Genomic DNA, 26,060 nt, shown 5'->3' with positions numbered 1-26,060 from the left:
AGAGAGCCGGAGAGGAGTTAGGCCCCGAGAACCGGGCCAGAGAGGGAGAACAGCCCCCTCTGGCCCGACAGGAAAAGCCCAACGTCCCAGAGAAAGAAGAGCCCAGAAAAAGAGCGTGGGAAGAGAGAGGCCCAGAGGCAGGAAGAGACACATGGAGAAGGGCTTCCTTTGAGCGGCCAGAGGTTGGGAGAAGTCGTGTTCTTTCGTTCTGTCTGTCTGTCTGTCTGTCTGTCTCGCTGTTCATCCGTCTGTCCGTCCGTCCGTCTGTCTGTCTGTTCATCCATCCATCCGTCTGTCCGTCCGTCTGTCTGTCCCTCTCTGTCTGTTCGTCTGTCTGTCTGTTTGGCTGTCTCTCTGTTCATCCGTCTGTCTGCCTGTCTGTCTCTCTCTGTTTCTCTTTCTCCCTCTGTCTGTCTGTCTCTCTGCCTCTATCTGTCTCTCTGTCTGTCTGTCTCTCCATCTCTCCATCTTTCTCTGTCTCTGTCTGTGCCTCTCTGTCTTTCTGTCTGTCTGCCTGTCTGTCTGTCTCTTTCTGTCTCTCTCTGTTTCTCTCTGTCTTTCTGTCTCTGTCTCTCTATCTCTCTCTTCCTCTGTCTGTCTGTCTCTCTCCCTCTATCTGTTTCTGTCTGTCTGTCTGTCTCTGTCTTTCTCTGTCTCTCCCTCTCTCTGTCTTTCTGTCTCTCTCTCTGTCTCTGTGTCTGTCTCTCTCTCTGTCTCTCTCTTCCAAAGGAGCCCTCACTGTCCCCTCCATTCCCACCAGATCCTGGCCAGCAGACAGCTACAGCCTTTGTGAAGGCAGGATTTTAGCCATGGCAGAGTGGCTCATGCCTGGAACATTCTGGGATAGAAGTCGAACCTCCCACCTGGCACTGAGCTCCCATCAAACCTGTAATCCTCCCTCAGGACCTGGCTGCTTCCCAGAGGAGCTGCTCACCCACTGAGTGCTGGCCAGCCCCCCCCCCCCTTGGGAACAGGACCCTGTGGGGCAGGAGCCTCCTTACCAACTATGTGTCTTCCCTGGGTTCTGGGGCCTGCCTGGATTCTAAGGCTGCACTGAGGAGCTGGGTCAGGGTGTCCAGTTTTCCACCTAGTATATCCATTCGCTTCTCCAGGTTTCTGTGGGAAGTGCTGAGGCCAGACTGCAAGTCACACAGGATCATGTGCATCTGGGGGAGAGGAAATGGGGGTTTGTCAGGAGGTGCAGGGGGCCAAGGAGCCTTTCCCAGATGCCTCTGCTCCCAGTCCCATCCCTTGAACAGCCCCTGTTCTCCATCCTTCTGCCCTTCCTCTTGTTCCCACATCCCTTTCGCTTTCCATCCTTCTTTTCCCATGAATGAAGCTCTTCTTACAGCAGAATTCTACAGAGCAATCCCAGCCAATCCTCCCCCTCCATCAGCCATCCCTCTTCCTTGGACCCCTCTGTCTCTGGTCTCTTTGCCGGCATCTCCCCCTGCATCACTCCTCCCAACGTCCCTGGACATCTCCGTCCTCTGCCTTACCTTGGAGATGTCCACCATGGAGTTCACTTGTTCTCGCAGTTTCCGGTGTTTTAAGCGGACCTGACGGAATCTGCATGGAGAGAAGTGAGGGGGCCGGCTCTCAGGGGACCTCTGGCTTCAGCCCTCTGCCCAGGAGATCCACAGACAGACACAGGGCCGCTCCTCCTGTCCCCCTGCCCCACCTGCCCTAGCCGGGTCTCACATGTGGATGGCTGAGAGCAATTTCCGCTGGTGCCTCCGAGCAGCTCCGGATTCCTTCCTTCTAATATGTTTGTAGAACATCCAGGCCTCCTGTAGCACTCGGGCTGCAGAATCCCTCATCTTTGGGGAAAGCACAACATCAGTGGGTGGGGAGCCCGGATTCCTGGGTCCCTGACAAGCCTAGGTCACCTCTGGAGGGTCAGAGGTTAGGAAAAGCTGGACTTCTGGGGCTCGAGAGGTGGGGGGGGGCAGGGAGGGGGCACTGATGTCCTCACCTCTTTGGCATATTGAATATCCATCATGAAATTGTGCACGTGTTTCTCTGCCTTATTGAATTCCAGCTTTCGGGCAACCACAGCCACCAGGAGAGCTGTACAGCACACCCCCTGTGGGCAAGGGAAAAGTCTGGGTACCCAGTGCATGCATGTGCGCCAGCCCCATCTTTTAGCTAATGGAGACCTGCATAAGGCTTGGGGAGTCTAGTCTCCATTTGGAGCCTCAGTTTCTCTATCTGTCAAATGTTACACTTGAGGACTTCAAGTCCCTCCTGGCTGATATCTTCTGTTCGCTGTTCTCGGGTCCCTTCCATCTCTGACATCTGGGCAAATGAGCAAAGACCTGGGGCCCCCAGAAGAGCACAGGCTAGGGGAAGGGAGGCATGATGGTCTTCAAGGGGACTCACCATCACCCCTGTGCAAAGGCAGACAATCTTCCCCCACACGGTGCCTGGAACCACATCCCCATAGCCGATGGTCAGGAAGGTGATGGGGATGAGCCACAGAGTGTCTGTCAGCTCACCTGTGGCATTGATTGCCTGCCTGGGGAGGGGACAGGGAGGGGAAGGTGAGTTCTGAGCCCTTGCCTTGGCTCCCATGATGCATTGGGGGGCATGTTCTCCCCCCTTCCCCCCCATGATTCTCTTCTGAATGCTTTCTACATCCCGAACCACCTAAAAGTCCTATTCAGGACCACCTTCTGATCGATCTATATGGCTCGATGGGACCCTGGGCCAGTCACTCAGGCTGTATTAGTCTATGCAAGGTGTGGCTTCGTCCCTCTAGCCTTCTCTCCTTATCGTGTCCGTCTCTTCGAGGCTGAGCCCCTGCTAACATCTGTGTCTCTAGGGACGAAGTATCAGCTAGAGATGGGTCTTGCTCTTCCGTCTCCCTTGGGACTCAGTGGCTATGACATAAATGTTCCCACTTGTACCCATTTTACAGATTAAAGTTACCCAGCTAGGTACCCAAGTCTGACATTTCTGCCTTCCCCTACCCTAGGGTTAGTAGACTTTTTTCTCCTTAAAACAAACAAACAAACAAACAACAAAAACCTTTATCTTCTTAGTATTTCTTCTAAGACAGAAGAGTGGCAAGGACTAGGCAGTTGGGGTTCAGTGACTTGCCCAATTGGGAAATGCCTGAGGTTAGATTTGAACCCAGGCCCTCCCAACTTCAGGCCTGGAGCTCTATCCACAATGCCACCTGGCTTCCCCTGCATAATGCTTTTTGCCTTCTGTCTTAGAATGGATGCCAAGTGTTGGTTCTCAGGTTCTAGAAGATAGGTAAGTGCTGGACCATTGGAGTTAAGTGACTTGCCCAGGGTCACCCAGCTAGGCCTGGCATTCTATCCTCTGTGCTACCTAGCTGCCTCTCCAGTAGATTTTCTGTTCCTTTTCTGCTCAGGTTCTAGAACCCTGAAGAGTATCATTTGGGATTAGCAGTGTTCTCCCCTGTGGAAACCATCTGTGTCCAAGGGTCTTTGGGGTGTGGGACTCCCAGATTCCAAGTCACTCCCCACCTCTGCCTTGGCCCAGAGACTAGAGACTGTGGCCTCTCCACTCTGGAGATCTCTACCCTAGGTGGCAGAGTGGCAGAGCTAGGACCTCTAACACTGCTTAGCCGGGTGACCCTGGGCAAGTCCCTCAACCCTGTTGGTCCAGCCCTGGCCCTTCAGTCCTGGAGTTGGTACTGGCGGAAGGCAGGCTTTTTAGAAGTGCTGTCTGGGGCTCTGGGAGGGCTGTGTGGGGTGGCCTCTGTCCCTGCGCCCCCCTTCCCTCCCCTCCCTTGCCCAGGCCCCTCTGGGGCGGGCCGAGCTCACCTCTCGGCCACGGAGAGCACCCAGGCCGTGGTGAGCCAGAGCCCGAGGGTGAGGGCCAGCAGCAGGCGGCCCGGGTGCGTGTTCATGTACAGTTTGGCCACGAACCAGTGGCGGAAGCGCACCCGGTTGAGGGCGCCAATGCTGCGGTAAGAGGCGTTGAGCAGCACCCCGCTGCGGAGCAGCACGGCCCGCGGCACCAGGTAGAGACGGAGCAGCATGGCCAGCGACAGCAGCGCCTCCGCCTGGCTCAGGAACACGGGCCACGGTCGCGCGGGCCCCAGACACGGAGGTGCGGCCCACGCGGGCAGTGGCGGAGGGTGCGCCCCGCACACCAGCAGCTCCAGCATCATCTGGGCCACCTGGCGCCCGGTCAGCGCCACCCTCCAGTCGCGGAGGCCGTTGTCGGTCATGAAGAGCTGGGGGGAGCGAAGGCGACAAGGGCTGGGCCCCAAGTCTCCGATAAGGAGCTCGGCTCTGGCTTATCAGGGGGGCCCAGGAGGAGGCGGAGGAGAGCGGCTCTGGTGGCACATCCCGAAGCCCCTGGGAGATAGGGCCGGGGAGCCTCTCGGACAAGAAATATTTCCCTCCCCGAGCCTCCGTTTACCCATCTGGAAGCTAAGGGGTGGGCTGGGCCTCTCTTCTCCCCTTCAGCCCTTCCCCCTCTTTTCTTTCTCTCCCTCCTCCTTCCCCGAGCTCTTTCCCCTCCCTCCCTCCCCTCCCCTCCCCTCCCCTCCCCTCCTCCCGTCCTTGGAAAGAGCTATAGGGTTGTGGTACAGGATGGAGGGTGTGTATGTGGGGAGAGTGGGGGGCGGATAGAGAGACTGGGAACAGGATGCCTGGAGCCCCGGGGGCAAGGGAGTCTGTCAGGGCGTGGACCCTTCCTTGCCACCATCCCCATTAGTCACTGGTCTGGGCAGGCGGGGAAACCCCTGAGAGGAGGAGGAAGAAGAGAAGGAGGATGGAAAGACTGAGGTGGCCGGAGCAGGGCGGGGAGGGGCCGAGGGAAGGCGCGAGAGGCCGATGGATGCATCAGGTCTACCTACCTGCACCTCCTTAGCGTGGAAGGCCAAGATGAGTCCGAGGAGGAAAACGGTGGAGATGCTGATCCCGCATTTCACCAGGAAGAGATAGGGAGCCCACTACGGGGATATGGGAAGGTCAGAGACAGATCTTGGGGCCAGCCAGAGCCCCCAAAGAGTGTGGACTTCCACCTCCCTCCCACGCTAGCTTTTAGAAATCGCCATTTAGACAGCAGGGTGGGGGGCTGGGTTCCTAGTGTGCCCCCGCTTTCCTCCTGGGTGTATGAGGGGGCATATGCCCGGCTTTCGGTTCTTGGACGTGACCGCGGGTCACATGCCCCTGATCCTCTTTCTGTGTCTTCCTCTCCCAATCTTACTTCTCCTTGCCCCCAGAGGAAGTGGTTCAAGTTCAGGGGCTGGGGAGCCCACCATTCCGGTAAATCCCGGGCTCCGGGCATCCCTGACTCCTCCCTCCCACCCCCCAGTTATTCTGTACCCCTTACAGAGCTGCCTCAGTTCCACAACCCAGAGGAATATACTGTTCAATGCTCAGGGAACCATGGCTCCCCATTCCCTTACCCCACCGCCATTCATGGGCTGGGAATCCTCACCCTCTGCTGAGGGGCCCCTGGAAACCACTATGCAGAATCCAGAAAGCCTCACCTTCTTCTCTGGGGCCCCTAGAAAGCACTTGTCAGCACTTACTAAGCATTTAAGAATGTTAGCTCTGGAAGGGGCCTTAGAGATGTGGAGGCTGAGCCCCCCATTTCAGGAATGATGAAATTCTAGATAAAGATGAGGAAACTGAGGCCCAAAGCTAGGAAGTGATTTTTCCTGGGTCACATGCGTAACAAATACCCTGCTCAGACCCAGGTCTCTCCGGATCCCAAGTCTTAAACACTTTGCTCTGCCTTTCTCCAGGGACCCATAGAAACCAAATTTCGAGGACCAGAGACATGCCCACCCCTTGTGGTTGAGGGGTGACCCTTAGGCCCAGGCCCTCCCCCCCTCCTCCCCTCACCTCCTAGTTTATCCTTCCTGGTCCTGAGCTCCCTCCCCCCTTGATGGGGCCCATCCCACCAGCCTGGCTTACGGCCCGGATTGGGCTCAGGGGCCGGAAGCCTGAGTCCTCCAGTAACCACAACTGAGTGTATATTTTCTCTCTTTGGCAACACATCGGAGAAATTCTCTGAGGGAGAGGGCTGGAGAGCTCAGGACGTTCAGGTCCCTGTGGGGGATGGGGAGATTAGGACTCCCCAGGCCTCCTGGGGTGGGGGGCGAGTTGCTGAGGGAATCAAGCCCCCTGAGTCGTTGAAGGGACAGGGATGGGGGAATCAGCCTCCTGGTACTCTGGTCAGCAGCACCTGTTTCTTCCCAAGCTGCCTAACCCTCCTGGTCCCTGCCTTGATTGGTGACCTTTGCCAGCTTCCTGTCCCAGCCTTCCTCGAGGGAACAATGAGGCTGTTGTCCCCCCTACACTCCCCTCTGCCGAGCCCAGGCTCTGCTCCCGTTTTCCCTGTCACCAAGGCTGTCTCCTCTGCCTCCACCTTCTCTCATCCAGTTCTTTCTGTGCCTCACTGACTTTTGGCCTCTTAAATCTTTTCCTGCTGCCCCTTGTGGTCTGGGTCTCTCATCCACTTCCTTTGTCTCCAAGTATTTGTCTCTGTGTCTCTTTGGGCGTCTCCATCTTCACCTGTCACTCTCTGGCTCCAAGTCCCCATCTCTGTTCTCTGTGTTTGTATCAGTATGTGTTTCTCTGGCCTTTTCTCTTTCAGTGTCTAGATGGCTGCTTCAGTCTGTCTTTCTCTGGGTTGATGACTGTCCAGGACTATCTCTTGTTTTGGCCTGTATCTCTCTATGTGCAGTCCCCAGCCCACTCCCCTGACCCGTCCCCCTTCCCCATTCACCCCGACTCTATCTCAGTTTATGTCTAGCCATCTCTATCTGTCTGGCTCTCTCCACTCTCCCTCCCTATCTCTGTCTCTCTTTCTTTTCACCTTCTTGTCTTTGTTACTTGATGCTTCATTCCTTATCTTTCCCAGTCTGTTTGTCCATCTGTCTGACTGTTTCAACTTTCCTGATCTCTCTCTCTCTCCCCTCCCCTCCTCTCTTCTCTTCTGTCTGTCTGTCTGTCTGTCTGTCTGTCTCTAACAGTTTTTCAGTCATTCTGGTTGTCTCAGTCCAGCTCTGGATTTTACCCCATCTCCTTCTGTTTATGTCTATCTGTGCCTTTTAGCGATCGTGTTTTTATCCTTCTGGATCTGTTCATTCTCAATCTTTCTGTCTCTCTGTCACTTTGTCTCTTTGTCTGTGTCTATGTCTATGCCTCTGTCTTTATCTCTCTTAACTCTATTTCTGTGTCTCTGTCTCTCTGTGCCTCTCACTCCCTGGTTCTGTTTTGGTCCTTGTTTATTCATCTCCGTGTCTGTAACCTGTGCTTCTGCCCATTTCTTTGACTGGCCTATTGTCTCTCTGCCTGTTTCTCCCCCTGCACCTCTACTTTCTCAATTCTAGATTATTTTCCTCTCTGTGTAATTGAGTTTGGGGTCCTCCCTGAAGAACAGGGCTAGAGTTTCTTAAGGGGGAGAGATAGAGTAGTCTCAGGCAAGCAGTTAGGGTAACTGGAAGGAGCTGTGTTCTCCAAGTTTCTCAAGAAGAGAGATCCTGTGTAGGCTTAATGTTCCCATTTTAGAGATGAAGAAACTGAGGCCCAGAGGGGGAAATGCCTCCCCCAGAGTCACATGGAGAATCAGGAGACAGAACTAGAGGGAGAGAAAGGATGATCCTAGAAGGTCTTTCAGGATTCTGGGACTGAATTTCAGTGCTTGTGGGGGTCATCTGTCAGGGGAGGCAGTCTAGAGGATATACCCCCCCAAACAGTGGGTGTGGGAGCCAGAGCGTGGGAGCGGTAGGTCGACTCCAGGCCTTGCTTCCTGTTGGCACTGGTGCCTGGCCAGCCCCACCCCCTAGTGCCTGCCTGGCCCCCAGTCCACCCACCCTCCTGCCTGATGTTCCCATCAGGCTCCATGGCTCTCCCCAGCCCAGCCACTCCATCTTCTGGGGAGGGGGAGGACATCTCCCAATTGTCTCTCATCCAGGTCTTCCCCTAGCTGTCCCCTACTCAGTCTCCTAAGATCTCCCCAAGTGTGACTCCGAGTCCCTCCTGAAACTCTCTCTCTGACTGTCTCCTACCATTTGCCACCCCCACACCACGGGCACAAGATTACAGAACCTCAGGGTTGGAAGAGACTCAGAGGCCAGCCACTGAGTCCAACCCACACCTGCCCAATAATAACTAAGTAACATCAGTGGGATAGATGAAGTCTGACAAAGTAGTCTACACACATGATCTCATCCCTCTCCAGCATAACCAATGAGTGGTCAGCCAGCTTGAAGATCTCCAAAGCTACCTTCTCAAGTAGCCTGTTTTACTTTTTAGCAACTCTGATCATTAGGAGGGACATTTAGGTGGTGCAGTGGATAGAGACCTGGCCTGGAGTCAGGAGGACCTGAATTCAAATTTGACCTTAAACATTTCCTAGTTGTGTGACCCTGGGTAATCGAGTTAACCATTTGCCTCAGTTTCCTAATCTGCAAAACGAGCTGGAGGAGGAAATGGCAAACCACTCCAAGATCTTTGCCAAGAAAACCCCAAATAGGATCACGAAGAGTCAGAAATGATTGAAACTACTAAAAAACAAAATCAGTAGGAATGTTTCCTGATGTGAAGCTGAAATCTGCCTCTCCATAACCTTCCCCTTCCCACTGCCTATTGCTCCTAGTTCTGCCCTTTGTGATCAAGTGGAACAGGCTCATCCCTCTTATCTCTAATAGCCCTTGAGGGATTTGAAGGCAATGATCACAGCTCTCCTTATTCTTCTCTTTTCCAGGCTGAACATCTCTGCTCTCTTGGATTGATCCTCTCCTGGCATCAGCCTAAGCTCATTTTGTTGTCCTGGTCACTCTCCTCTCTGATTCATCAATGTCCTCCCCAAAACATGACTCCCAGAGCCAAACCCAGCCTTTCAGATGGACTTTGGCCTGACCAGGGAAGAGCAGAGGAATCCCCTCACTCGTCGTACACACAGCTTCTGTCTTGGGATAATGGTAGTTTGAGGGGTTGCCATGTCACATTGTTGATCGCTGTTGGACTTAGTCCACTAAGCTCTACATATTCTTGTTCCCCTGAATGCAACCCAGCCATGCACCTTGACTACTCCATTCTCTCCTTGTGAAAATGACTTTTAAACCTAAGTACTTTACCCCAATTAACTTATTTCCTTCCTTCCATCCTTCCTTCCTTCCATCTTTCCTTCCCTCCTTCCATTGGTTTCTATCTTAGAACCTATGCAAAGTGTTGGTATAAAACTTTGTTGTAGAAGAAGTAAGGGCCAGGCAATTTGGATTAAGAGACTTGCCCAAGGTCACACAGCTAGAACATGTCTAAGTTCAGATTTGAACACAGGACCTCCATCTCCAGACCTGACTCTCTTTCCACTGAGCCACCTAGCTGCTCCTTCCCCTATTAACTTTCAGACTTTAGGTCCATTCTGTTGAGATCTTTTCAGATCCTGACTTTATCATCTAGTGTGCTGGCTGTCTCTTCTATCATTGTGCCATCAAAGCATTTGGTGCGTGTCATCCAGGACGCCATCCAAGTTTGTGATTAAACAGAACAGGGCCAAGGACAGGGCTCTGAGGCCCCCAGGACAGACCTCCCTCCAGGTTGTCATCGATCCATTAATTTGGAAGTGGTCATTGAACCAATTCTAAGTTTATGTAAATAACATTGTTATTGTTTCTACCTTTCATTAGCTAATTCACAAAAATTACTCAAGAGACTTGGTCAGATGTTTGCTGAACCCCAAGTCCCCAGCTCTGTCTTCTACGGGGCTCCCTCAATCTCTCCCTGACTCTTCCTCCGGGTCCCTCCCTGAGCTCTGTCCCCAATTCTGCTTCTAACATACTCCTCCAATCCTGTCTCTCCCAATCCCTGTGACCAATGCCTTCTCTTCTCTATTCAATCCTTTCCTCCGACTTACCCAGGACTGTGTGATTCTTTTCTACCTTGCTTTCCCTCCTTCCTCTCCCCCATTTTCTCATCATCTCACCTCTTATTTGCTCCAGTAATCTCTAGCTTGGTTCATTCTCTAACCGCCCCTCCCTCTGTTTTTCCCTACCCCAGCTACTATGGAATGTGCCTGAAGCTTGCAGGGACCTGCCCCAGCTTCACCTGCCTCGGACCACAGAGTCCTCACTGATCCCACCAATCCCCACCCCTCAGAAGTCCAGGCAGTACCTCCCCAACCCTCAGGGGCCCAAGCTTTAGCCCCACCCTCCCCCTGACCCGGGCATCACAGTCCCTCAACCACAGACCCTTAAGAGACCCAGAAATTTTTATTGCCCCCCCATCTTTGCCCCCTTGGGGTCCTAGGACTTCTGGACTCCCTAACCTCCAGCCTTCAGGGAGACAGGCATCCTGATTCCCTTTGGGGACCCAGGCATCAGACCTTCTAGAAGAACACCATACTCTTGCCCCAAGAAGGGGAAGACATTGAGGCAGTTGGTGAGAAGGGAGCCCAGTCTGGGCTCTCTGGAGGGAGGTGCCTTGTTCTCTCTCCTGTCCTCCCAGCCCAGTGGGCCCGCCCCACTGTTAGACCGTTAGATAAGGAGCTCAAACATTCTGAACCAAGTTATTCTTTTTTAGCACTTAAGGAAACCAAGGCAGGTGGGACCATTATCCCCTAGCTCTTTCTACACTAAAGATTCAGTTTGTCCCAAGGGCTACTCTTCTCGACCAGACACTCAGGAGGCTTAATCTTCCCTTTCAACCCTTTCTGGGACCCAGGCGTCCTGTTCCCAGTGCTTCCTGCTCGATCTCAGGCTGCTTGACCACCCTGTCCCCTCTGGCACCCAAACATTCGGAGCCCAAGCCCCTGACCCAGAGTCTGGGCCCCCATTCACCTGGCATTGACCAAACCACAGTAATTCGGCATGCAGCACCATCAGCCCGATTCCCGCTCCAGCCATTGCCAGAGCCCAGCCCGCCAGGCTCTTCTCCTCCTCCAGTAGCCGCTTCCGCCGTCTCAGGGCTCCTAGCCCTGGTACTGGCTCCATGGGCTTGGGGGGCTTGGGGATGGGGGGACCCCGAGCCCAGGGCCCTGCGCTGCCCCCACCCAGCGCGCAAAGCGTCGCCAGGGCTGGCCTGGGAGCCAGCCGAGAATTAGGGAAGGATCCAGCGGGGAGCCACAGAGCCCAGGAGGGAGCTGGGGGGCAGGAGGTGGGGGGACTGGGAGCACGAGGGCGACCGAAAGAGCTGGAGAAAGTGCAGAGAGAGCTCCCAGGGTGCTCAGAGACAACTCAGTTAGAGCCTTGTGAGTGTCCAAAGAGAGCGCAGGAACCGCTCAGAGGTAGTTCAGAGACGGCGGGAGATAGCCCAGAGACCGCTCAGAGATAGCCCAGGGACCGCTCAGAGAGGACTCAGAAAGAACCCGGAGACAGCTCAGAGAGGACTCAGAGAAGGCTCATAGACAGGCAGAGAGACAGCTCAGAGAGGGAAAGCCCAGAATCAAGGAGGGCGCCGGCTAGAGGGGGCTTGGTCAGAAAGCGACTGCAAAGGAGCACCTTCTGGTGGCTGAGGCCAGTGCCCTATCTGTACTCTGTACCAGCCAGAGGCTGAGACCAGGAGGCAGAGAGGGAGGGAGGGAGGGGCCTGACTTAACTCTAGCTGCTGGCTGCCAGAGAGGGAGGGGACAAGGAGGGGCTGAGGGTGACCTCTCCGCCTCCAGACACCCTCCCTCCCCTCCCCTCCTTCCCTCCCTCCCTCCCTCCTTCTCTCCCTGGCCGGGGAATTGCCAGAGGGTGGTGGAGGCAGAGCTGAGGAGGAGGTCAGCCCCGTTTCACATGTGGTCACCACATAGAGTTAACTGGAGGGCAGAACTCCAGAACGCGAGGACTGAAAAACCCCCTGGTCAAGCTAAGGCTTGTCATAGCGGCCGATGGATAACCTTTATTAAATGTTTACTCTGTGCCAGGACTGTGCTGGGCACTGGGAATAAGCAAAGAATAAAAAGACCGGATTGAAAAGGACTTTAGGGGGCAGCTAGGTGGCTCAAGCCTAGGCACAGGAGATCTTGGGTTCAGACACCTAGCGTTATTTAATCCCAGCTGCCCAGCCCTTACCACTCGTCTGCTTTGGAACTTCTAAGACAGAAGATGAGGGTTTACAAATAAAGAAGTCAAAGGACCTCTTCGAGCCTTAGAACCTAGAACATGAAATGGGTGAGCTGCGAGGAACTGTTAGACTTGGAAACGGTCTTAGAACGGAGAATGGCAGAACTGGGAGGAAACTGAGAACCCAGAATATCACCCTAGACCGCCGGATCTTCTAAACTGAAAGGACCCGAAGCCACGGAATTTCAGAGGGAGGAGTGACCAGAGAAGAGAGTGCCAGCTCTCTGCAGGTTCTTGTCATATCATGTCATATCATATCATCATCATATCCCTCCGCTTTTTAACACTCCCAACTCTTCTCTAGCTGAGCCCTCTTCACTTATCAGCACCCTGCGCCTGATTTCCCCTCAATCCACACGCACATTTTCTAGCCCAATCACATGCCCTCCTCATTGTTTCTCTCATGTGAATTTCCATTTCCTCTCCAAGCCTGTTCATTGCAGTCCCCCAAATCTGGAGCACTTCCCGCCTCAAGATCTGCCTCTTAGAAGGCTTGACTCTTACTTCCTCCTCCCCAGCTCCAGCATCACCTCTTCCCTGCAGCCTCTCTCCCTCCCCACTGTCTGTGCCCTCCTCTCTCTCTCTCTCTCTCTCTCTCTCTCTCTCTCTCTCTCTCTCTCTCTCTCTCTCTCTCTCTCTCTCTCTCTGTCTCTCTGTCTGTCTCTCTGTCTCTCTCTTTCTCTCTCTGTCTCTGTCTCTCTCTCTGTCTCTCTCTCTCTCTCTGTCTCTGTCTCTGTCTCTCCTTCCTTCAGAGTCTGTATAGATTTTCTGCACAGACTTATGGAAGCCTACTGTCTAATTTGTTTTGAGAACTTATAAGAAATGGCTCATTTTCATTTGTCTCCTCCCTGTCAAGCACAGTGCTGGGGCAGAGAGCAGATCGCTACTAAATGCGTGTTGGTGGATTGACTAGAGAATGTGGACCATCATTTGTTAGAATATGGAATATTAGAACTGGGAAGAATCCTGGAACCAGCGCTAGGGGAACAGGGCTTTGGCTCAGGGTGCAACAGCAGCTACAGCAGTGGAGCCAGGTGGTCTTGATCAGTAAAAGACTGATTGATTGGAGAGGAGATGCTGGCACCCTGTGCGGAGGAAGTTTGGCCAATAGCCTACCCCACCCTTGGACCAAAGCAACTGCACCCAGCCAGGACCCACAGGATTCAGAAAGATATATCCTGGGGCAGCTAGGGACTCAGTGGATTGAGAGCCAGGCCCTGAGATGGGAGATCCTAGGTTCAAATCTGGCCTCAGACACTTCCTAGATGTGTGACCCTGGGCAAGTCACTTAACCCCCATTGCCAAGCCCTTACTGCTCTTCTACCTTGGAGCCAATAGACAGTATTGATTCCAAGATGGAAAGTGAGGGTTTAACAACAACAACAAAAAGATGCCTCTTTTCTGGAGTGCAGAGGATGAGAGGAGCTGACAAAGGGGCTCGCCACCTCATCGGTCTGCCTCTCTCTTTGCCTTCTCTCCTCCCACTGTTCCATCCCAGGTACCAGGATTCCCACGAACATCTCTCTGCTTCAGAAGAAGAAAGTCAGAGCTGGAAGGGATGGAGATCATCATACTAAAATGCAAGTAGCCATGGGGGCTGATATTTCTGCAGCGCTCCAAGGATTTATGTGGAATCGAATTCAATCCTCGGAACAACCCCAAGAAGCAGCACGATGCCCTGGAGAGAATGCTGTTCTTGCAATGTCCAAGACCTGAATGGGAATCTCACTTTGGACACCTGTTGGCTGTGTGGCACCGGGATGATCACTTACCTTCTTTGTGCCTTGGTTTCCTGGTTTGTTAAATAAAGGGGGTTGGGCGAGATGGGCATTGAGACTACCTAAGCTACAATTTCCTCATCTTTAAAGTGAGTGACTGTTTGAGTGGGTGATTTTGAAGGATTCTTTCAATTAAATTGAATAAGAAAATAGCACCAGTTAGCATTTATGTAGCACTTCAGGTTTGCAGTATTATCTCACTCAGCCCTCAGGACAAGCCTTTGATCGAGGAGCTGCTGTGCTGCTGTTCAGTCATTTTCCATCATGTCCGACTCTTCCTGACCCCATTTGGGGTTTTCTTGGCAGAGACACCAGAATGGTTTGCCATCTCCTTCTCCAGCTCATTTGACAGATGAGGAAACTGAGGCAACCTGGGTCAAGTGATTGCCCAAGTCACACAGCTAGTAAAAGTCCAAGGTCATATTTGAACACAGGTCCTCCTAACTCCAGGGATGACACTCTGTCATCCAGGTCATCAGGACCCACTTTGTCATCCAGATACCTAATCATAGTGCCTTGGTAGTATTGTGAGCCCCATTTTACATATGAGGAAACTGAGGCAAAAGGTAAAGGCATTTGCCCAGGGTCACTTACCTAGGCAGTGTCTGAAGCAGGATTTGAACCTGACTTCAAATCTAGAAATCTGTTTCTATGACTCTAATAATATACTTGTGTAGATGCTTCTATTATCCTCATTTTACAAGGAAACTGAGGCTCAGAGAAGTACTGATCCTCACTGTACTTATTCTGAATATACTTAACACATGTATCTGCAGAATGTAAGCTCCTAAGCAGATGAGCTCTTGCTTTCTTTACCTTTGTATCCTTCCCTGAATAGTGCTTGGAACACAGCAGGTGCTTAATAAGTGCTTGCTGGTTGACTTGAACTCATAAAGCAGGTTAGGAACAGAACTGAAATTCGAACCCAGGACTTCTGGTTAGCTGTCCAGGGCCCTTTTTAGGGTGCCACACACCCAGCAACACATAAGCATGACACATAGCAGCCTACACAGGATGACACACAGCGGCCCATGGAACATGATACACACATAAAGGGACCCACCCAGCAACACACAAACACAACACCCAGGAGGATACAACATCCACACAGGAAGCTCCCATTCCCTGGGAGAGATGCTCACCCTCTGGGAAGGATCTAGGGAGCCCCGAAGATTCGCCCAGGCTCCTGCAGACACTCACATATACATGGGCACAAGTACAGGCAGAGGAATGGTTCACCCACTCAGGAACACCCCAGGGAGGCAAAGACACCCAGAAATCTCTGTTTCTCTTCCTCTAACAGGCTCTAAATTCCCCCGGAGCACACAAGTTATAGGAGAGGGCAGAGGACAGCCACAGAAAGACACACAAGGAACCTCAGGGAAACCCATACAGAGGTACAGCTGGGTAATCTGGAATGGGGAGGTCCTGGGTTCAAATCTGACCTCACAGATACTTCTAGCCAGGTGACCCTGGGCAAGTCACTGAACCCCCTTTGCCAAGTCCTTGCCACTCCTCTGTCATAGAGACAGAGAGACAGAGGCAGAGGCAGGGAGTGAGAAGCAGAACTAAAAGAAACCTGTGCAAAGACAGGAAGGCAGGAAGAGGCAGAGGCAGAAAGGATTTCTTGTTCTGAGCTCCGAGGCTTCTTCCAGGTGGGCCATTCTATGTCCCATGATCCTCTGCAGCTCGAGTGCTCTCGGTTCTAAAGCCCCCACCCCAGGGCCTTTCGGTAGCGGATTTGAATTCCACTTCACGTGGTTTCCTCCTCTGCAGAATGAGGGGGATTAAGCTTCCCACGCTCCGAGGTCCCCACTTCCAGCTCCAAATCGGCTACAAACACGTGACCCCAACATCCACAGATGCCAAGGGACCGGGAAGGCATCCACCCACTCCGGGCACAGACCGAGGAGACAATTACAGATACAGAAAGTGACCAGAGGCCCTGAGAGGCGGAGGCAGTGACAGCGCCCCCTGGGGGTTCTGGAGTGAACGCGCCCCCTCCCCATGGGCAGGACTTGAGGGGGGGGGCGCAATGACTCAGCCTCTTCCCGTGACTCAGTCAGGGCCTCGCCCCTTGGGAAGGGGGAGTGAAGAGGAGGGGGACGCTCCCTGTCTTGGTTGGGGGGAGGCGCTGAGTCACACATCGCCGCTCAGGAGCTCTGATGCTCGGTTCTGGCGGGAATTCGGATGCTGGGATGAACACACCTGGGTCCCGTTGGAGGAGAGCGAGGTGGGGAGGGAACAGGATGGGGACATGAGGGTCACCGAGACGGTTCAGGCCCAGGACAATCGAGCTCCGACCGTGGTCTGGGTTAGGGGAGGGAGACGAGAAAGTCTGGGTCCCCGAGGAAACACTGGGACTGGGGGGACCCGGACGTTTGGGGCCTTGGAGGCTCGGACCGGGATTTCCCGTTGGCCAGGACCCAGACTCCCCACCCCAAGCGGCCGTATCTCCGGGATTGGCCGCGACCCAGGGCTGGGGACAAAGGAGCATTTGACAGGCGGGAGGTGCAGAAAGATCACGCGGAGCCCGGGGCTCCGGGAGAGGGCGGGCCGAGCCCGGGGACATCCGGAAAGTAAAGGGAGGGGAACGTACCCCACCTCTCCCCCGCCCCCACCCTCACTCGGTGTAATCCCTTCTTGGGCTGGAGTCTAGCATATCCCCGTCGTGGAGCCTCCAGGGCTGGGGCGAGCCGCCACCTGGTGACAGCGAAAGGGACTGCCGACAGAGTCCGGCCAAGGCTCAGAATGGGCTGGGGCTCCTCTCTGTCTTTTCTGGGGCTCTATCTCTTCCGGGGGGTGAACGGGGAAGTCGGCATTTCTGTTGGGCGCTGCCAGTCGGAGTCTTTTTCTGATTCTCTCCGTTCCTACCTTTTTCGGTTCTTTCTATTAGGTCTGGGGCGGTGGGGATGCTGGGAAGGGGAGTCATCCATCTACATCGACTACTGCAGTCTCCGATTCTGCCTTCCCTCATCCCCCGCTGGCGGCCATCCGCGTTAGTCAGCAGGGATGAGACGTGCGTGAGTGTACCCGAGGGGACACCTTCCTAGACCAACCCTACAGAAGTACCTCAAACACTCAGGCGCTGTCCCTGGTTCTGAAACCTCAGGAGCCGGAAGAGCTCTGTCCCCGGTCCTGAAGTAGAACCCGGCTGGGGAAGCCTGAGAAGAGCAGTCCTAGGTCACTACCTGACCCTACCCCTGGGTCCGAAGTCGGTCAGGGTCTAGGAAATCGGAACCTTCAAGGGGACCCGCTACTAGCTGGATGCTTAGCAACTTTCACTGGAGAGCTGTGAGTCCTGGGTTCTAATCTAGATACTGCTCTTCACTCCATGTGTCACCTGTGTCAAATCTCTCTCTTGGCCTCAAATTTCCCATCTGTAACATGAGGGAACAGACTAGATTATCTCTAAGGACCCTTCTAACTCTAAGTTTTAATTCTGTGTCCTAAGGTCCCTTCTAGTGCTGCCATTCTGTGCTCTGAAGTTGTTTTCCCGCTCCTCATCTTGGCCCCCCTGACACCTGCTTTCCTATTTTCCAGTCTTAGGCCTCCTCCTGTGACTCTCCCGGTGTCTAATTCCCTTGTGTCACCCACACCACAGGAAATGCCACACCACATCACAGCCTAGCACTGGTGGGACAGACTTGCCGTGTCATTTAGGGTCAACAAGAAGGGGTTCATTGGATCACAGAAAGTCAGGGCCAGAATGGATGAAGACAGCAAGGTGTGACTGCTCTGCTTCTGGTTCCGTGCCAAAAGAAAGAGGAGAAAGGACAACTAACCTCCACCTCTCCCTCACCATCTTGCAGGGATCTCAGGAAAGACAGTGCCCAGAGGCCCAGCCATATTCCCACCACAATTTTGTATTTCCAGTCCTGATTTCTCATGACTTTACAGGACAATGTCTGAAACATAGCCTTGATCAGACCCTGTCTTCCTGTCTTTTATTTAGATGGTGTGGGTCAAATTCTGTTCCATCCCAGAGCCTCCCTTTCTTCAGAGGGGATGTGAAGTGCTGATGACCCCTAAGGTTCCTCCAGAATGAAATCTCAAGAATCTAATTTTGGGGCATAAGTCAAGGTTCTGGAAATCGAATCCAAATTTCTCATTGTGTCACCTGATAAACTATGAGGCTCTTGGGTTCTTGACTGGCCTATATTTGGTGGATTTTTAACAACTCCTTACCTTCTATCTTAGAATCAATACTGTGTATTGGTTCCAAGGCAGAAGAGAAGTAAGGGCTAGGCAATGGGGGTTAAGTGACTTGTCCAGGATCACACAGCTAAGAAGTGTCTAAGGCCACATTTGAACCTAGAACTTCTAGTCTCCAGGCCATTCAATCCACTGAGCCACCTCACTGTCCCTGTGGATTTTTTAATGCTCAAGACAATGGATTGCATATTAATTCCAAGTTCTCTGCTGATTAGCTGGATCATTTCTGAGATTTAAAAAAATACACTATACTGTGTACAGTATAACTTGAGTACTACTTTCCTTTATCTTGTCATATTGCCATTTGGTCATTTCAGTCCTGTATGACTCTTTGTTACTCCATTTGGGATTTTCTTGGCAAAGATATGGGAATGGTTTGCCATTTCCTTCTCAGGTTCATTTTTACAGATAAGGAACCTGGGAAAAGAGGGTTAAGTGACTTGCCCAGGGTCATACAGCTAGTTAGCATCTGATTTGAACTCATGAAGATGAGTCTTTCTGATTCCAAGCTTAGTGCTCTACCTCTTGTGTCACCTAGCCACTCACTTTGTCTTGGGATTGTTAATAATAACCATGGCTAGCATTTATATTTATGCTTTAAGGTTTACAAAGAACTTTGTATTACATTATATCATTTTATCTGGGAAGTACGATTATTATTTCTGCTTTACAGTTAAGGCAACTGAGGTAAAATAATTTGCTAAGGTTCATAGTACTTCTAAGTGTCTGGGGGGGGCAGCTAGATGGCTCAGTGGATTGAGATGAGGCCTAGAGACAGAGGTCCTGGGTTCAAATCTAGCCTCTGACACTTCCTAGCTTTTTGACCCTGGGCAAGTCACTTAACCCCCCACTGCTTAGCTCTGACTACTCGTCTGCCTTGCAACCAATACATAGTATTGATGATAAGATATAAGGCCCAAGGGTTTAAAAAAAAGTGTCTGAGGCTAGATTTGATTTTGGGTCTTCCTGACTCATGTCCAGGACTTTCTGGACTGTACCCCTGACTACCTAGCCTGATGGTTCTTGAGATATTGCCTTTAGGATTTGTATATTTTGTATCTGGCAATGAAACAATTTGCATTTCTTCAAGTTAGACAAGTTAGACAGCAGGTCCTGAAGTATACACTAATGTGTAGGGATAGGAAGGGGAACTGGGATTTGAGTGGTCTAGGGAACTCCCAGGTGAGGAAATGCTCTCTACTGGTGAAGATTGGCACCTTCTCTTCAATTTGTGGCCTTAGAGGGTTGTGGGGGTGTTGAGAAATGGAAAGGATAGTGACAAGCTAGGTCAGGGCCCTGGGAAGACCTGGTGAACACACCCAGCAGGACTATGGGCAAGCCAGAGGGGAAGCCATTGGAGTGGTGTGCTAGCGAATGGTGGCTGCCTTAAATATTTGAAGGGTTGTCAGGCAGAAGAGGACTAGACTGGCTTTGTTTGTCTCATCGGGAAGAACACCGAACAACGAGGATGTGGAAGGTGGGATGGGGCAGCTGGAGAAGCCTCAGATGGGATGTCTTCAGTTCTATGGGAAGAAGCCCTTCTTTTTTTTTTTTAAGTTATATTTTATTTGATCATTTCCCAGCATTATTCATTAAAGACATAGATCATTTTCTTTTCCTCCCCCCACCCCCCATAGCCGACGCGTAAGTCCACTGGGCATTACATGTTTTTTTGATTAGAACCCATTGCTATGTTGATAGTATTTGCATTAGAGTGTTCATTTAGAGTCTATCCTCTGTCATGTTCCCTCAACCGCTGTATTCAGGCAGTTGCTTTTCCTCGGTGTTTCCACTCCCATAGTTTATCCTTTGCTGATGAATGGTGTTTTTTCTCCTAGATCCCTGCAGATTGTTCAGGGACATTACACTGCCACTAATGGAGAAGTCCATTACGTTCGGTTATACCACAGTGTATTAGTCTCTGTGTACAATGTTCTCCTGGTTCTGCTCCTCTCGCTCTGCATCACCTCCTGGAGGTTGTTCCAGTCTTCATGGAATTCCTCCACTTTATTATTCCTTTTAGCACAATAGTACTCTATCACCAACATACACCACAATTCGCTCAGCCATTCCCCAATTGATGGGCATCCCCTCGTTTTCCATTTTTGGGCCACCACAAAGAGCGCAGCTATGAATATTTTTGTACAAGTCTTTGTGTCCATTATCTCTTTGGGGTACAGACCCAGCAGTGCTATGGCTGGATCAAAGGGTAGATATTCTTTTGTCGCCCTTTGGGCATAGTTCCAAATTTCCCTCCAGAATGGCTGGATCAGTTCACAACTCCACCAGCAATGAATTAATGTCCCTACTTTGCCACATCCCCTCCAGCATTCATTACTTTCCTTTGCTGTTATGTTAGCCAATCTGTGGAAGAAGTCCTTCTTAATAACCCACCCTGCCTAGAGTAGAATGGATTGCCAAGAGAGAGTGAGCTCCCCTTCACTGGATGGATTCTCCCAGAGGCTGGAGAATCACCTCCTCTGCAGTGGCACCTGCTCAGGTCCCAGGCTTGAGGATTTAAGGCTCTCTCAGCAAATCCTTGAAGGCCTCAAGATCAAAGGGAAACCAGGGCTTCTCTCAGTGGCCCTAACAGAAAGGAGATGGTCAGGAACAGTGGGAGACCCACGAGGTCAGGGGCATGGGAGGAGGGAGCATCAGTGACGTGGTTCACTTGTCTGTAGGAGCCATTGTTACAGAAGTTCTCCCCACAGCAGGAGCCTTTGAGGAAGCTGTTTGACCACAAAGTGGTGGTCCCAGTCACCGTGCATGTGGGTTCAAGGCATGTCCTCAAATAGATGGAGGTGGAGAAGTTTCCTGCAGGGGGAGGAGACCAGAGGTCAGCAGGAGGAATGAGGCTCCCACTAGGCCCAGGGCTCCCCCACTGGGTCACACCCATTCCTACTCACCAATGTTCAGGGAGCCTTGACCCTGGAAGCACACACTCTGGTTCTTATAACAGTCGATGTTGCTGGAGTTCTGGAGCTCACAGTCCTCAGCCTTGGTACTGATGCAGGCCCAACACTTGGTGCCACTGAGCTCTGCAGGATCTGGGACTGGGGAGAGAGGACATGGCCAGGTCAGGTGGGCCCCCGGATCCTGAAATGCCCCCCATCCTTATCCCTGACTCTGTCTGTCAAATATGCTGGGAATGAGGGCCTGCAGCAGGCACTAGAATTACATATCCAGACCTCAGGGTTCTTAGGTTCTAAAATGAAGGAGTTGGACTAGGTCATCTCTAAGAGCCCTCCCAGCTTTGAGAGCCCAAGGTCCTTCGCAGCTCTGACATCCTCTGTTCTAAGGCCCTCTTAGCTCTGCCGTTTTGTATTCTAGGCTCTCTCCCACACCTGACCTATAGTCTCCCTTCTAAGGCTAACTTTTTTTAAACTTTACTTTCTGTCTTACAATCCATACTAAACATGGGTTCCAAGGCAGAAGAGCTGTAAGGGCTGGGCAATGGGGGTTAAGTGACTTGCCCAGGGTCACACAGCTGGGAAGTATCTTAGGGGGGTTTCAGTGGATGTTTCCATCCTTCCTGGGGGCTGCTTTTCAGTCCCCGGTTTCCACTTGGACTGTGTCAAACAGTGTGGTCTTTGATGGCTCCCTGCACCTAGGGTCACACAGCTGAGAAGGGTCTGAGGCCAAATTTGAAGCCAGGACCTTCCCATCTCTAGGTCTGGCTCTCTATTCCCCAAGCCACCTAGCTGTTCCTGGGTCTCCCTTCTTAGGGCCCTTCCAGCTCTGTTGCTCAATCTCTCTGTTGATGAACACACATTCAGAGCTCCCCCTCTGTGGGCCCCAGAGGCCTCCCCAGGCTGCCCCACTCCCCCCACTTCACTTCACCTGGGCTGAGGTTGGGGATGCTGTCTTGGCTGTCAATCTGGTGGTTGCACAGATCCTCCTGGCACTGACGGACCCTGGTGTAGTCAGGAGGCAGTGATTTCCTGCCTGGTACTACATCCATCACGTCTTTGACATCAGAACAGCCCTTTTTCACCAGGGTCACTGATTTTCCGTAACCTGGAGGTGGGGAGGAGCAGAAGGGGAAGGACTGAACCCCATCACAGCCTCTCTGCCTCAATCAGCTCCCCCCAAAGGGTCCCCCTCCCTGAGGGTCTACCATTCTGACTCATTTTTCTCAGGCTTTAACTGACTCCATTTTTATTCCACACAAGGTCACTCCTCCCTCCCAGCGCTCTCTCTCTCAGCTTATGTGACCTTTAGTAAGTCATTCCCTTTCTAACATCTAAGGTCTGGACCTGCGTTTCCTCATCTCGCCCTTCTCAGAGGATTGAAGTGGATCACCTTTAAGGGTCTTCCGGCTCTGCCCTCCTTGCTTTAAGTTCTCTCCCATCTCTGACACTCCCTGCTCTAAGTTCCTGACGATTCTTCCTTTCAGAATTCAGTAGCCATCACTATGAAGTCCTATCATTGAATTATTTTTAAGCCCTCACCTTCCATCTTAGATGTATTGTTTCTGAGGCAGAAGAGCAGGAAGGGCTAGACAATGGGGGTTATGTGACTTGCCCAGGGTCACACAGGTAGCTTGTGAGATTTGAACCCAGACTCTGGCACTGAATTTTTAAAAATTCAAACCCCCAAGTTCAGAGTGAAGCTGGGAGTAGTATCTGAAAATGATCTGGGGGGTCTTAGAAATCTACACGTCTATGTGTGCCAAAGTGAGCCTTGGCAGCCTGAAGCTAATGTGGCCATCGGTCAGGGTCTGGTGCCCAGAACGAGGGGGTTGGTGCTGCTCTCTGGTACTCTGCCATGGTCTGACCATGTCTGGAGTACCATCTCCCATTCGGTGTGCCATACTTTAGCAAAGGCATTGACAAGCAGGAGCATGGCTAGGGGCCGGCAACACAGGAGGATGAAAGGGATGTTTAGCCAAGAGGAGAGAAGACTCAGGGGTGCTATGAGAGCTCTTGTTGTTCAATCCTGTCCCACTCTCTGTGACTCCATTGGGCTTTTCTTGGCAAAGATCCTGGAGTGGTTTGCCACGTCCCTCTCAGAGGCAAACAAGGTTAAATGACTTATCCAGGGTCAGCTGGAAGTATCTGAGGTCATATTCAAACTCAGGTCTTCCTGACTCCAGGCTGGTGCTCTATCCCTTGTGCTACCTGGCTGCCCAGGTAGAGGTCTTCAGTTATTTGAAGGGTTCTCCTGCCAAAGAGACACTAGCCTTGGATTTTTGTGGACTCCATGGGGCAGAATAAGCACTAGCTGTGGGGATTATGGGTAGTGAAGTTCTGGTAGGAAAGTCTTGGCTCATTTGAAGAATGTTTTAACAAAGAATTGGCAGCTAGGTGGCCCAGTGGACAGAGCTTGGTGTCAGGAGGTCCTGGGTTCAAATGTGGCCTCAGACTCTTCCTAGCTATGTGACCCTGGACAAGTCACTTAACCCTGTTTGCCTAGGCCTTGCCCTTCTATCTCAGAGTTATAACTAAGCCAGAAAATAAGGGTGTATTTAAAACAAACAAAACCAACCAAATATTGATAATCAGGATGGGTTGCTTTCATAAGGTGGCCACTGGGTGACACAATGGATAGAAGGCTGGGCCTGGAGTCAGGATGACTCATCTTCCTGAGTTCAAATCTGACCCAGGGAAAGTTGCTTAACCTTGTTGGACTCAATTTCCTCATCTGTCAAATGAGCTGGAGATGGAAATGGCAAACCCTTAGACAGACATGACTAAAAACCACTGAATGACAAACTTCTTCAGGTAATGAGCTCCCTGTCAGTGGAGGAAACTGAGTAAGGGATAGAGAACCACTTATCAGGGATAGTGAAGAAGGGATTCCTGCTCTGGAACAAGTTGGACCAGATGCTTTTAGACTGTGGATGACCAATTGGCGAACTCTGTGATTCTAAGTTATGTGGTATGATTCCATCATGATCTCTCCGCTGTTCCTTGGGGTCCCCCTCCTCACCTGTACTCATGGAAGTCACTGCCTCCAGGCAGGTCTTTTGTCGTGAACCACAGGTCACAGTGGGGATCGAGAGGCCGGATAGATCAAAAGGACCCGTGAAGACACGTTCCAAACTGTAGCACTGAAGAGCCCAGGCACCTGTGGGAGACAAAGGCTGTGCAGGAGAACTGGGAAGGGGAGGGAGACAGGGCCTGATGGGATGCAGAATTCCACTGGGATTAAAGGAATGACCTGGTAAGTCACTATGTATCCCATTCCTGATCTGATCTCCTTGGCCCATGCTGAGAAGGAACTTCCTCTCAGAGAGGAGGCGAATCCCATCTCCTATTTCCTGTCCCTGTACGCATCTCTGGGGCATCCCATGCCTGCTTCCCAGATAGGCAACAGACAGAAGGGACAAATGAAGGGAAGTAGAATATAGGGTCTGTCTATTCCTATATAACATAATATAGAAAAATATATATGCATATCATATATTATGTTATAAATATAACAACAAATATATTATAAATATATACATACACACATATACAGAAGTATAATACAGCATGGCACAGTGAAAAGAGCTATGGCTCTGGAGTTGAGTTCAAATCGTGCCTTTGAAATGTACTATTTGACCTTGGTAAAGTCCCCGTGCCTCAGTTTCCTCATCTGTAAAATGAAGGAGTTGAGCTAGATGGCCCCTGAGCTCCCTTCCAACTCTGAATCTCTAGTCCTGTGAACTGCTCAGAGGACCTTCAGAGAGCCTGAGGTGAAGCCTGGAGCTGGGACACAGTGGCATGTGGCATGTCACTGCCTGGGGAGATCCAGACAGAGTCACAGGTAACTTGGAAGAAAACTAGGAGACAAACACAAAGAGTGAGATACAGGCACAGAGGCAGGCTGAGCTAGAGAGGGCACAGTGAGAGAGTCTCTGAGACATCGGGGAGACACAAAGGCCAAGGGACATGAAGACAGACTCAGAGATGAGGTGATACATAACCCAGGCTCCTGGAGCCAAACCCCTTCCTTCCCTTCATCCCATCTTTCCCTCCCCAGCAGACATACACTAAAGCACTAAGGAAAAGGATCTGGAAGGTGGACAGAGGAGAGAGCTCTTTCTTTCACCTGCCCTTCTGACTTCTGGGGTGGGCATCTCTCCATCACTGTGTCTGCTAGAGAGGGGCCTTAGCTCCCTGCCTAGTCCCCTGGTCTCATTGTGACTGGAGAAGGAGAGAGAGGAGGATGGAGAAGAGAACTGTTTTCTTGTCTCTCCCCATCCCTATCCTGAGGGTCCCAGGAGTCCTAATTCCCCAGCCCCTATTCTCTCAAAGACCCCAAAATGATGCTCTTTGCCCACCCCCTTAATCCACCTCTATCTCAAGTTGTTCAGTACCTGTCAGGCTCAGCAAGAGGCTGAGCAGCGATGTAGGAAGGTTCATGATGAAGGAGAAGCCAAGAATGGTACTTCAGGTCCAGGTCCAGATTCTTTTCTTCATTCCTCCCTCCTCCCTCCTCCCCCGTCCTTCCCTTCTCCCTCCACCCTTCAACCCCTGGGCTGGTCTTTCCTCAGGGTATTCTCAGGGTGGGGTTTGGTGCCTGGGCACCTGAGAAAGCTGAATAGAGGGGGTGGGGGTGGGAGATAAGATAGCCTGGGTCACTCAGGGAACCAAGGACTAGGGAGCAGCTCTGCCTTGATGGGTTTCTCCTACTTATTCCAGGTCTAAGATGGTAATAAATGATCCCCTCTGTATGTGCCCCAAGTGGGAGCAAGGGGAGGGGTCCTTCTTGCTGACCAAGCCTCTCCTCTGCTCCAAACTGCTGCCTCTCTCTACAGACTGCCTCCCATTCTTAGTTTCTGGCTCTTTCTCCTTCCCTCCATCACTGTCCCTGTCTCCTTCCTTTTTATCTTTCTCTTTATTTTCTCCTTTTTAGCCTGTGTCCTTTTCCAGTGTGGCTGGAGAGAGAAGCCCTGTCCAACCACATTCCTTCATAATCCTCACTGATAAACTTGAGTCTACCCAGATGCCATTTCACTGGGCACCTCCCTCCTTGCCCCATAATTGCAGCCTTCCAGCCAGTCTCTACAACCTAGTCCTCAGGACCCA

At 51.9% G+C, this 26,060-nt stretch overlaps 2 protein-coding genes across 2 annotated transcripts in view; both read right to left on the bottom strand.

Annotated features, from left to right (window-relative positions):
* The window catches only part of KCNN4 (potassium calcium-activated channel subfamily N member 4), a 12,094-nt gene extending 595 nt beyond the window's left edge, over positions 1-11,499 (bottom strand). The window contains exons 1-8 of the mRNA XM_056796969.1: positions 10,781-11,499; positions 4,841-4,936; positions 3,798-4,213; positions 2,383-2,518; positions 1,976-2,086; positions 1,702-1,820; positions 1,500-1,569; positions 1,002-1,166 (exon numbers count right to left, since the gene is read on the bottom strand). Coding sequence (XP_056652947.1) covers positions 1,005-1,166; positions 1,500-1,569; positions 1,702-1,820; positions 1,976-2,086; positions 2,383-2,518; positions 3,798-4,213; positions 4,841-4,936; positions 10,781-10,933 — 1,263 coding nt within the window. The 5' untranslated portion in view covers positions 10,934-11,499 and the 3' untranslated portion in view covers positions 1,002-1,004. The remainder of the gene's footprint in view (positions 1-1,001; positions 1,167-1,499; positions 1,570-1,701; positions 1,821-1,975; positions 2,087-2,382; positions 2,519-3,797; positions 4,214-4,840; positions 4,937-10,780) is intronic.
* Positions 11,500-20,102: 8,603 nt separating this feature from the next.
* LOC103103021 (ly6/PLAUR domain-containing protein 5-like) lies at positions 20,103-25,476 on the bottom strand. Its single transcript, XM_007491722.3, has 5 exons — positions 25,349-25,476; positions 23,974-24,111; positions 21,883-22,059; positions 20,949-21,095; positions 20,103-20,856 (listed from the first exon to the last, which is right to left on the bottom strand). Exons 1-5 carry the CDS (start codon positions 25,392-25,394, stop codon positions 20,597-20,599), a joined length of 768 nt encoding a protein of 255 aa, XP_007491784.1. The 5' UTR covers positions 25,395-25,476; the 3' UTR covers positions 20,103-20,596.
* Between the last annotated feature and the right edge of the window lie 584 nt (positions 25,477-26,060).

The sequence above is a fragment of the Monodelphis domestica genome, chromosome 4 (genome assembly GCF_027887165.1).
Source record: "Monodelphis domestica isolate mMonDom1 chromosome 4, mMonDom1.pri, whole genome shotgun sequence".
In the NCBI taxonomy this organism is placed as follows: Eukaryota; Metazoa; Chordata; class Mammalia; order Didelphimorphia; family Didelphidae; genus Monodelphis; species Monodelphis domestica.
Note: the sequence above shows the minus strand (reverse complement) of the source record. Positions and strands in the feature narration are given on the sequence as shown.